The following is a 12,910-nucleotide window of genomic DNA, read 5'->3' on the forward strand; positions in this document are numbered from 1 at the left end:
CATCAACAACAATGCTAATCATGCAGATTTGTGAGATCCAACAATTACTTTGGGAAAATTATGATTCAGAACATTATATTTTTGAGCCCGAACACAAGGAGGATGAGCAATACGTTTTAGAAGCTGTATGCTAAAACAGATACAGCTTTAGTGAAACACTAGCATCATGCAGCAAGTGCTAAGTGCCAAACAAGAAATACAAACTATGAACATAATAAAACAATTGCTAACTGTACAATGTCTGCTCTCACTGCGATGACAACTGATAGGATTCAATGTTACAGATGCACAAATTCTAGATTTATGGCTTGATTCTCCTATTATCCCAATGAGAGCCATGATTTATAATCTAGAATAATTTTGACGAGCTGAGACACAATGCAACAGCGGCAGCAACAGAACATCAGCCAGCTCACAGTACAACAGCAGAGGGCTAGTTAGCTGTCTGTTATTAATTCACGGCTAAAAAATAGCTTGTCTGTGTTAGCGCTTAAAATAACAATATTGCTATTATTAGGTCAATATTCAGATCACAATATGTAAATAGAGTATTGTTGGCGGGTTTTGAATGTTTATTTAGAAGGCCTTGTGGGCGGAATGGAGAGCTCTCAATGACTCAATTGTTAGCAGACTTTTAATCTATTTATTAATTCACGACTTAGAATGCATAAAACACAGAAAAACATATGTGTTCATGTCTTACATAGGGATTCACATCTCTTTCTAATTTTTGCATATTTCTAGTATGACTGATCTGCTGATAAGGTCAGAGTGCAGAAGCGTTCTCATCCTGACGTCATCCAACCCCGAGTCTACGGAAATTGCAAAAGGTATTTATAGCGGAATATTCAAACTGGCCTTCTGAAATTGAGGCATTTTGTGATGTTTAGACGGTATTTTCACATACTTTACGGATTGTAAATGCAATTGAATATGGTTTAATGGATAAAATGAGACACAATTAAGCATATACCGGTAACTTTTTTTCCATTCTACTGGTACAATGTGTGTGTTTTTGGTTTTGGATCATTTCTGTGTTTAGAGCGTTGAGACGCAGCTCACACACCCTAGTTGAGCGACTGATAACATTCGAATAAATAACAAACCAACTCCATATCCCGTGTAAGCGACATACACTATTTTCATTAACCACTCCTGCATGATTTCTAGAGGGCCTCGTAGTCAGTCACTATAGTTACCACCACAAAAGGCAGTCATAGATTTATGGAAAATGTTATGTTGTTCAGTGTTTGCATGTAGAAGACAGTTAAATAATGTGAGAGGGATAGGAAAGCGGCAATCAAAGCAGCAATGCTCAACATGGACAAAGCCCCGTCTAGTCTAAAGATAAAAACAAACACTGAAGGGTTTGAACTGAAGCAAACATGCACCCAGCATGCATTTTTCCCTGTTTGCAGAATACCTGAACAAAGATGTATACAAAAGCCAGGGGTGCTACGACAACAGCAAATATCGGTGTGCTGGAAATAATAACAATCATTGTAGAGAGAGAAACAAAGAAGGTGGCCAGGAACATGAGCACGGTAGAGGGCAGAGTTTCATCAATGACGTAGATGTCCTTGGAGAAACGGTTGATGATGCGCCCTATAGGTGTCGTATCGAAAAAAGACTGGGGCGTGTGAAGTTTGTTGACGAGTAAGCTATGGTGCAGCTTCCCTGCCGCCTTGATGTTCCCCATGGCTAATGTGAAGGAAGAGATCATGACCAGGACACCTGAGAATGATTTCAAAAAAAGTTTTTGTGCTCGATTGAGAAAATACCATAGTCACTTGTAGACACCTGTCTGGAGTGCAATGATGTAAACAGTTTTCTGAAAAAAAACATAACATTTACAACCTTGATACTTTACACATATAAGCCTAAAACAAAACATGGTTTTAATCAATGATCTCTAAAACATCATAATATTGCAAAACAAACATAGTAGCAATGAAACCTGTAAAGGTAATACAATTAGAAATTCAAATATTTGGGAGCAGGGGATGGGGGGGTATACCTTATAATATGGCTGTGTAGACAATACTAAGATAAGAAAAACAATAAAACAATCAAAAGTGAGCAGTAGTCTTTATGTAACCACGAGAATCAATCATACTGTGGACACTATATCAAAGGCTGAGTACATGTAATTGTTGTTTTACAGATAGTAAATTCTTTTTACACTGGTAAAATAGTTAAACACGCTGAAAATGCATACAATCTTACACATGGTTATCCTCTTCATGTGTAACACACATTGTTATAGTTTAAAACATGTAGTATACACTATATACTGGTTAAACATGTTGCTTAAGATTTTATGATGGCAACGATTTGACCGTGGAATGAATGTATTTAATTGTCTCATGGGGAAAAAAATAATAATTCAACCATTACCCTGGTACAGATTGTATTTGAGCTTAGAGGTTCCATTGTATACCGTATCAGTGTACACTAAGAAAGGGATTCATATTACCCTATTTGTTGCAGTTTACCTAACATATTAAACGTAAAGAATTGGGTGGGGTGCACATCCACTTTGGCCGCCAGATGGCAGTAGAGTGTTGAAAATCTTAAAATGTGTTTTGTGGCTAGGGATGATACTCGAAACCGGTTTTCCTGGTTGTTTGATAAGAAAAGAACCGAGTCCTCGGACTCGAATCCCTTTTTGAGAACCGGTACCCGTTATTGAGACCACTATAGTAAAGGAAAAGAGTTGATTCTTTATTCGAATCCCGTCCCGACCAGAAATGCTCCGTGGGACATCACAAGAATTGACGTCACGTAGCTCAGTCATTAGGCGCAGATAGCGAAAGCAGGAAAACAATGGACGGTAAAAAGCGCTCCAAGGTGTAATAAAGTTCAAAATAAAAGCTATAATCCATCGAATAACTTTACTGAGAGATTTGAGCAGGGTACAAACACATGACGAACACTTTTACGACCAACCGGAAACATAGCAACCAGGCTAGCAACGTACCTCCTTTACGGCAGCTGTCGCAACGTTCTTAAAACAACCGCAGCACATACATATATATACAACATATCTCCCTTTTTTAACTTTTGTTTTTCTTTCCTTGTAAACAAAACAAAATCACACTGTAGATGTGTTGTCTGTCTAATTATAAATAATGCAGACGAGGCGTGTTGGCTGAGTTCTTGACGTTTACTTTCACAGCGTGGCAACATGCAACACTTTTCTGGGCTACCGCGCATGCTCGTAACTCCCGTTGCATGCTGGGTATTGTAGTTGTTATATTCTCTAGCTCATAACATTTTTCCCCCATAAAGAAATAATGTTAACTCAATTAAGTGTATTTCTTTTTTTAGCTTTAACTTTTCATTTTTTAGCATTGTAACCACATTTGCAAACAACTTTTCTCTTCATAGAATGTTCTTTCAATAAAGAAAGTGCAAAAATGTCAAAGCATCATAACAAACAGTTATGTCAAATAGCAGCAGAAGTGCACTTTTTGGAGAGCTGTATTATTTCCAGTTTTGTGCCCAAGGTACTGATTTTATTTAACACTATATTATTATTTATACACCTATAGTGATCACAGAGACAGGTTGTTTTTGTGTTACTGTATATATTTGTTTCTCTGAAAAATCCCACTTAATATACTTTGGGTAACAACGGTCAATATTTATTTATTTTATTTTATTTTTTTAGGTGGGTAACAGTCAATATTTATTTATTTATTAGATTTTATTTTTTTATCATATAATAAAAGTGAGCTTTTGTTAAACCAAATATTGTGTGTTTTTTTCCATATACAACAACCTATCTGGACTCGATAAGAGAATCGATAAGGAATCGGTTCGATAAGAGGATTCGATAATAGGCTCGAACTCGATAATTCCTTATCAAACATCATCCCTATTTGTGGCAATTCCAACTTTGATCAAGGAGTCAGTTGCTATATCAAGTGGTGCTTTCCATCATTTTTAGCAAATTGCATTGCAAAATGATTAACCCACCTTTTTCCTCTCACGTGAGATCCACCCAGGGATGGGGCCATACGAATCCCTTCCCTAGTGTATGTCAATTAATTCATGAGCAATACAGTACAGATTGTAAATTCCCACCTTAAAGACACCCAATTCATTTTGGTGATTCACTTAGTTTGGTGGGTTTACTGGGTTTAGATCAGGGGATGTCGTTGTGAGTTTGTGAAGCACTTTGAGACACTTGTGATTAAGGGCTATCTATCCATCCATTTTCTACCACTTGTCCCTCTCCTATGAATACAATTTGATTGATTTGATTTGAGACAATTCTAAAATTCAAACCACTAGGTGGTAAGTCGTAAAAGAGATATCACACTGTTGAGAACACATTCCAAGCCATTCAGCATTGCATTTGGGGCACTTTCATCACAATTTAAAAAGTTGGAATGTTGGATCCTGCTTAAACACTATCATAACAACTGTCAATATACTGTATGTGTTTGAAGAATAAAATGCCAGATCTCTCTCATGAAAACATATCACTCAGCTGTGGCACACATTACGCAAGTATTGTGTAAACAGGTAAAGCGGCATGACGGCAGAGTCACTGTCATGGTAGTATTGAGTTATCTTAGTGTGCAAGAAACGTAAGGGCCTGATCTACTAAAGATCTGCATGTATTAAAACACGTGGAAACTTGATAGCGCACGCAAGCTGATCTATTAAGCTACGGCAAAGCGGACTCCGTCTCTTAAGTGAGGAAAGTAAGGAGTGCAATCCATTTAGCCTTTCTGTCTTCATGAATATGCAGAATATATGCTGATCATCAGAACGTGATTTATCAAGACAAAAGCTGTCCCGTGGGAGCTGTTTTTTGACCCTATATTAGTCTGAAATGTGCGTGCAAACTGACGGTTGTGCAGAAATACCTCTGAGAAAGGACATGATCACGCTGCAGCGCCGTCCTACGTGTGTGTTTCAACATTTATGGACTTTCAAAAATACAAACGTTTGTAGAAATATTAGACATATTGTTCATTTAGAAAATCATTTTACAATTTTATAACTGTTGGATGACCTAAAGTACCAGTAGAGTGTAAAAACAAGTTGGCTTTATATGCTTAATTGTGTTTCATTGTATACATTAAACAATATCTAATTGAATTTTCAATCCACAAACCATGTGAAAATACCCTTTAAACATCACAAAATGCCACAATTTCAGACGGTCATTTTGAATATTTCGCTCCGAATATCGTCTGCAATTTCCGTAAATTTAGGGTTGGATCACGTCACAAACGCTCCCACACTGTGACCTTATTAGCAGATCAGTCATACTGGATATATGCAAAAAATGGTAAGAGACGCGCTGTTTATCATTTACAATCCTTATGTAAGACAAGACCACATTTGTTTTCTTCTTTTCGCATTCAAAATATTAAATAAATAGCTAACAATTGAGTCAACAGATCGAGGGTCTTCTATTGCGCACATTATACCCTCTCTAAAACATCCAAAAATCACCAACATTACCCCATTAACATATCGTGACCTAAATATGAGTGATATTGTTATTATAAGCTCTAACGCAGACGGGCTATTTTAGCGGCGCATTGATAACCGTAAGCTAATGCTAGCATTCACTGCTGATGTTGACAAACTGAGCCCTCGGCTGCTTCTGCTTCCTCTCAAACTTGGTAAAAGTTAATTCTAGATTGTAATTCATGTATCTCTCACCTGGTAATAGACAAATGTGGCCATGGACCGAGAGGCTGGTCGACTGACATCGACCGAGATGGCCAAAAAGACACAAAATGAAGCTAGTTGTGGCAATTTTTTTGAACCGTTCTTTAGGATTGTGATTGATTCTTTATACAAACGGAATATGTGAGCGTCCCGTCGGTCTGCATCCCAGCAAGAGTGGAAATTGTACAGTAAGTGCTTGTTTTATTTTGGTTTATTATAGTTAGTTTGTATGTTTAGCACCTAGCAATGCTGCTGATGCTATAGTGTTTCAAAAAAGCTGCAACCGTTTAGCACTCGGATTCTTAAACGTATTGCTTATCCTTCTTGTGTTTGAGCTGAAAAATATAAGGTATTGGATCATCATCATATGTTCCAAAGTAATCGTTGTTGTCTCTCACAAAATCTGCTTGACTAGCATTGTTGTTGATGGGGAAGGGATCTGCGGTTCCTCATGCAATGTCACCGATCACGTGACTGGCTTGCTCATTAACTCTCAAAATGGCTCGGGAATCTCTGTGAGATGGATACTATTTTGATCATATCTATTAACTCGCTAACTCTGGAAGTCTTTTGGTATCATATATCGTATATATATGATAATAGTTTCAATATAGAGGCAACTTATGTTTCCATTCAATTGATGCGTTTTGATGTATGCTGGCATTTTTTAATGACTTAAATTTTTTCATATATATATATATATATATATATATATATTTATATATATATGAAAAAAACCTTCTTACAATAGAAATTGTTTTGCGCACGCTCACAGCATCTTTTATGAGCACACCTTCAGCGCGTTAAAAAACTGGGTTCCAATGTAGATGCACTGCCGGACTGCTCCTAAAACGCTCAGAAAAAGTGGTACATGTACTGTATGTGTGCTGCATGTTTAAAAACAAAGCAAAACGCCCTAGGTAGGAGCATGATAACATGTATGTGCAGTAAATGACTGTCTCCATGGTGAAAGCCATGTAGTACACGCAAAAACCTCAATTAAATTGGGTGGTCTGCACAACCTTTGCACTTGTTATCAATTATACACACAGTCTTAGTAGATCACATGCAGAGTGCCCACTAATAGTAGAATTTTTGCAGTTTCTACATGCTGTTTAGCGCATGGTATTTGGATCAGAGTAGATCAGCCCCTTAGTCACGTACTATACAGAGTGTATGCTTGGTACACCTTTTTTACGAAGACAGTTTTACCAGAATAATTACCGAAATAGCTACACGGCAACAGACACAAAGTTTCTTACCTTGTGTGAGCCCCAGCGCTGCATACACTCCAACTCTCATATTAACGTTTTCCTGAGTTTGATTTTGCATGACGTCATTGGTCCACTCACTGAGCCAAATGTTTGCCCCAATGGAGGCTGCACTCTGGCAGCCATATAGACAGCAAATCAGCACGGACAATACCAGTCCCACCGCCTTGGCGTATTCCAGGTAGACCTTTACTTTCACCTGGTGAAGAACAGGTCAGTGTTAACATGTAACTCTTTGTGTGTGTAGTATTTAACATAAAATGATTGAGATGTGATGCTAAATGTGCCTATGATTTAAAAACTGTAAATTACAGACTAACCCTGCCTGTTTCTGCAGTCTCGGCCTGGATGAGTTTCTCTAAGTTGTGTGGCTTCTTCTTTTCTTGTGGCTCTGGGAGTTTCCTCTGGCTACAGCCATGCCTCCTCAGCGACCAGGATTTTGGGGTCTCACCATCTGCTGAAATTATGCTGATTTGCCTTCAATTAAAGAGAAAACATCTTAAAACCGGTACTTTACTTTATGGTTCTTAACTGACAAAAGCCAACAACTGCATAGGAATTTGTTAAAAAAAAAATACAATACCAGTATAAAGTTTGGACAGACCTTTTCATTCAACAGCATGAGTAATTGTCCAGACGTACAGTTACTGTGTATTACAATATGTCAAGTGAAATTGGAGCTTAAAACTAATAAATAATAAAATGATTATAAAATGCAGGAAATATTGTCAACCTAAGCAGACTAGACCATAAAATGTTTGAAAAAGAAGGAATTACAATGGAGGCACACAAAACTGTCACACACAGAGGCAAATAGAAAGGTACACATAACAGATTTACATATTTAACATTGTGCAGGAAACTAATTTACAATATCCAAGAGGCAGTCAATACACTAATATTCTGCTTTTAAATGTATTAAGACTGTTTGCATATCTCTTTAGTGCTGCTGTTGTGGTTTGCAAACAGGCTTCAAATGGGATCAATATTTAAATGATGTATTATATGTTAATGCGGATTTACATTTAATTAATGTAAAAATGGACAATACAGATTGATAAAAAAAAAAAATCATTCAAAGAGCACATCCCTTATCCATGCCATACCTCCCAAAAGTTAAAAAAAAAAAGTCCTAAATCCAGACAGTGACCTGGATCCCCCCAAAATATAATTACTTGTCCCTTATCCCTTTTCTGACATTTCCTGAAAGTTGAATCAACATTTGCCCATAACTGTATCAGCTATCTAGAGCTGAATGAAAGAAAATCTTGTTTTCAGTCATCCCCTGTCTTTGTCTCTGCGGGTGGACACTAGCAGAAACACACAGAGGTGCTTGTAACATAAATGTAAAGTAGCATAATAGAAATATTCCAGATCAGCCCCAGAAAGTAATGACTTGGTCCTTAATCCGTTTTGGACCTTTCTTAAAGGGGAACTGCAAATTTTGGGGGAAACTTGCCTATCATTCTCAATTCCTATGTAAGACAAGAACACATTTTCTTTTTTTTACGCATTCTAATTCATAAAATACGGCAAGTACAAGGTGGCTGACAATGCAGTTAATGGGAGTACTCTATTGCGCCTATAAAGCTCTCTAAAAAAAAACATCCAAAAACCGCCAACAATACTTGGGTTTGAGTTAAATTAAGCCGGAGGCTCCACTCTTGCTGGTGCCCTTGCGTCAAATCATTTAAGTTTCAGCTTTGCAACCATACTCCCACTGGAATCCAAAGACTTTGTGACCTGAATATTAACCAAGAATTAGCGATATTGTTATTATAAGCACAAACTACTTTTGGCGGTGACGTGATCACAGAGACTTAACTAGCTTATGCAGCTATTGACAAACGGAGCCGGTTAGCTTCTGTATCGCCCCTGAGTTGGGGAAAGTTAATTTTATATTATAAATCATGCCTCTCAATAGTATAGTAAAAGGTTGTGGCCATAAACCGAGAAGTTGGTCAACTTTGATATTCAACATATATCCAGAGATGCCGAGAAATACGCTTGTTTGCTTCCACCTTTTTTATTTATTTACCTGAGGGATTATGATTAATTCTTCACTAAAAGGGGAAGATATAAATATCCGGGGCAGCATGGTGAAACAGGGGTTAGTGCATGTGCCTCACAATACGAAGGTCCTGAATTCGATCCCCGGGCTCGGAGTCTTTCTGTGTGGAGTTTGCATGTCCTCCCCGTGACTGTGTGGGTTCCCTCCGGGTACTCCGGCTTCCTGGGGATAAGTTGATTGGCAACACTAAATTGGCCCTACTGTGTGAATGTGAGTGTGAATGTTGTCTATATGTGTTGGCCCTGTGATGAGGTGGCGACCCCAAAAGGGACAAGCGGTAGAAAATGGTTGGATGGATGGATATAAATATCCCATTAGTCAGCATCCCAGTGGGCATAGACATTGTACAGTGATTGTTTTATGATGTTTGTAGTTTGTATTTCTTGTTTAATACTTAGCAAAAATGCTGTTATGTTTCACTAAGGGGAGGTAACGGCAACTGACACTAGGGAACCGTATGTACAATGATTTTTATATATATATATATATATATATATATATATATATATATATATATATATATATATATATATATATATATATATATATATAAAATTAACAATACTAATAAACTATAGAATGATGTGTGACAAAATCCAAGAGTGTATTTGTGTGACTATGTGTGTAGATTAGCTGTTGAGTGTTACCGTAAATGTTGAATGAGGAAGCAGACAAAACCAAAGAGGGCAACGCAGAAGGGATCCGAGATTCACGTGAGGTCCATGGGGCAGAGAGAGGCGTCAGAGTCCAGGGGCAAGCGAGGAGTCAAGGAATGAGGGAGGAAGTCAGAGTCCAGAGGGAGATCCAGAGAGAAGTGAGACGCACAGCTCATTTTCAGGGCGACAGAGGGTAACACCAGAAAGGTACACCATATGAGAACTAAGTTCCCGCGCCGATCCATGGGTCCACTGGTCCTTTATCCAGCTCACCCTCATCAGTCCCAGGTGTGCAGATAGGAGATTGCGTGCAGGCTTGTCGCTGCGTGGGCGTGCTGCGCTCAGCGTGAGCTGGGGGCGTGTCCGAGCGCGCTGTCAGTGGAGAGAGCGCATGTGGGCGTGGCCCGCGGTGCGCTTGTCAAGACGCACAGATGAGGGCGCATTGGAATGCGCCCTGGCCGTGACAAATGCTACATGATGCTTAGTTTCATTAAGCTGGATCTGTTAAGCACACAGCTTCTAAAACTTGTAGCTCACCCTGCGTATAGTCAGGCTTAAAATATAAGGTTCTGGATCATTATTTGTCCCAAAGTAGTTATCTCACATGAAGTTTGCCATGATTAGTAGTGTTGTTGTTGCTGAAGGAAATAGCGAACGTTGTGATGCATCTGAAATCAATGCGGCACTGTATGTATGCTTTAAATGACCATAATACTGTAAATATTACAAATTCTTATGAATGTGCCTGTTACAACATTTCAAATATACTTACAGCTTGTATATAAGACGCTAATAGATGTTTTTGGATGATTTTTAGAGTGCTTTATAGGCGAAATAGCGTGAAACTCATTACCTCCATTGTTAGCTGACTTTTGCTATATGTGTGTTTGTCACACGTACAGATGATAGGCAAAATTCCCCCCAACAAGTGTATTTCTCCTTTAAAAGTTAGATAAAAGTATAGCTAAGTGAAATAAATGGTGTGAACATTCTAGTCAGTCATCTATGCAGGTCCATTAGCATACATACAAACATATAAGTGTAAACATAAAGCCAAGTAGTAGAAGTGATCCGGATCATGCCCAAAATCTGAGTAGTTGTTCCTTATCCAATTTCGGACATTTTCTGAAAGTTTCATGACAATAACTTTATGTTCCTTACTGATTAACACACAACACCAAAAGCAACAATTACACAACCTCCTGGTGGAGGTAATATTTAACATTTAATGTGTAAAAACATTAACATAAATAAATACAAAAACATGTGTTCCTACTTCCGGAATCAAACAATTTTTTTCTAATCAGAAACAGACTTGGTAAGAGACAACGAAGACGACTATTTTGGGACGAATGAAGATTCACAATGTTATACTTTTGAAGCTAAATATAATGCTGCTTATAGAAGCGAGCACGAAAGAAGAGTGAGACATTAGAGCAGACGGAAGCCGGGAGAGTGAGGTGAAAGCAATTTTGAAGCTATAAATATGGAACTTGGAGCCAAGCTATTTCCACATAAATGGATTGCTTACCCAAAATTAACAGGAAACATCCCCCACCAGCTGGACCAGACGAACAATTGTCCATCGAGTGAGTCACTTTAATATCAATCATGTTACACACAGCACGCCATGCGTGTTAGTACAACTAGAGTACATACGCTGTCTGGCTAGCTCAGCTGTGTACAAACAAAACATGAAATGTGGGCCAATACTTTACAGACACTGGAATATGATTGTTCATGTTTTTCAGTCAGTACAAATTGGTGTCGTATCGCAATGTTGTGCATTACAGACCCAAAGTGTTTCGTGCTGATGTAGAGCTAGCTTATCTCTTGCCACAGTTAGCTTTTATGGCTAATACCGTAGCATGGCGATGTGTTACTACGCTAGAAAAAGAGTTCCTCAATGTTCACTCTTACAATAACAATGTCGCTAGAGCTTGGTTATTATACAGGTTACGGAATGTAAATGAAGTGTTGTTGACTATTTTTGAATGCATTTTAAAGTGATTTAGAGGTATAATTGATTGCTCCCATTAGCTGCATTGTTAGCTACCTAGAACGAGACAAATTTTATACAGTATATTATAAAAATAAAAAAAAGATTGTGAACGACAGGCAAAATTCCCAAAAAAGTGCAGTTCCCCTTTAATGTATTTGATTGTGGCGGTGCACCATGGCAACATATTAGCCGGCAAATGTTAAAAATTTGTTTTTTTTGCGTGAAAAAAAAAGAAAGTAATATATTGTATTGTAGCATCCAGAAGAAGACACACAAAGTCTGACGCCCTTTTTAACTTTTGTTGCCAATCCTACGCTAAGAATTGGCCCAATTCCAAAAAAGTTTCTCCGTGCACACACGTCTCTGTGTTTCACTCCAAGACACACTAAAACACTTCCTCATTCTCTGCTGACACGGATGAATGTTGACATCTATAGTTATATTTTGATAAAGACAGGGAAAGAAGACGCTACTCGTAAACGGCGCGTGCAACAACAACAACAACAACAACAAACATGGCAGTAGATGCTAATATTCTGCTTTTAAATGTATTAAGACTGTTTGCATATACCTAGGAACAAAAACAATGCATAATTATCTGGGAGAGTCTTGATACCAATTTCGTTGACCCAGCCACACACAAAGAAGTTGTAGACCTCCATGATTTTCCAAGTTTTCATCAGTTTTGTCATGTAGAATGGCGTCTGGAGCACATTAGTTCGATATGTCTGGGAATGCGGCCGATCCTTGATATCCATCGAAAAAAAAATTTTTGATAAAGTATAGGGACCTATTCCATTGCATAGTTAGATTTTCCTCGTATCTGCTTTCTGCAGGAAATATGCATATCTTTTGTACTCAGATAGTTTGCGCGCTAAATAATGTACAACAGCCATCTTGGCTTGGTTGACCACCACTGGTTTTCTCACTTCTGGGAAGAAGTCACATGACGGAATACAAGCAATTAGAGTGGATGCCACTACTTAAAATATTGGGTGCTGCTAAAACATGACAAAAAAAAATACAAAAAATACCTTATAAATTTTCTCTTTGCTTCATTGATTCCTGGCTCAGTGTCCACCATGTCTATGTGGTTACCAAGGGCGTCATCGGGGAACAAACTTTCGCTGTCAATTATTTTCTCTGTAAAAATACATGAAGAAAATTACGATATTACAATGAAAATAGAAAACAGTGTTAGCTGATGGTTCGC

The 12,910-nt window shown here is 38.1% G+C and overlaps 1 protein-coding gene across 10 annotated transcripts in view; it reads right to left on the bottom strand.

Moving 5' to 3' along the window:
- abcc3 (ATP-binding cassette, sub-family C (CFTR/MRP), member 3) overlaps nucleotides 1–12,910 on the bottom strand; it is a 123,765-nt gene that overhangs the window by 20,732 nt on the left and 90,123 nt on the right. For 4 of the 10 annotated variants that reach the window (XR_009827036.1, XR_009827037.1, XM_062056314.1 and 1 more), the window contains exons 20-23: nucleotides 12,732–12,840; nucleotides 7,289–7,445; nucleotides 6,960–7,167; nucleotides 1,424–1,734 (exon numbers count right to left, since the gene is read on the bottom strand). Coding sequence is in view for 6 of the 10 variants with exons in the window: in XM_062056314.1 (XP_061912298.1) it covers nucleotides 1,424–1,734; nucleotides 6,960–7,167; nucleotides 7,289–7,445; nucleotides 12,732–12,840 (785 nt within the window). In the remaining 4 variants the exon portion in view is untranslated. Of the gene's footprint in view, nucleotides 1–1,423; nucleotides 1,735–6,959; nucleotides 7,168–7,288; nucleotides 7,446–12,731; nucleotides 12,841–12,910 lie in introns of those variants that run through there. The other 6 variants (XR_009827039.1, XR_009827038.1, XM_062056316.1 and 3 more) reach the window with 2 other exon arrangements.

The sequence above is a fragment of the Entelurus aequoreus genome, linkage group LG08 (genome assembly GCF_033978785.1).
Source record: "Entelurus aequoreus isolate RoL-2023_Sb linkage group LG08, RoL_Eaeq_v1.1, whole genome shotgun sequence".
NCBI classification, from domain to species: Eukaryota; Metazoa; Chordata; class Actinopteri; order Syngnathiformes; family Syngnathidae; genus Entelurus; species Entelurus aequoreus.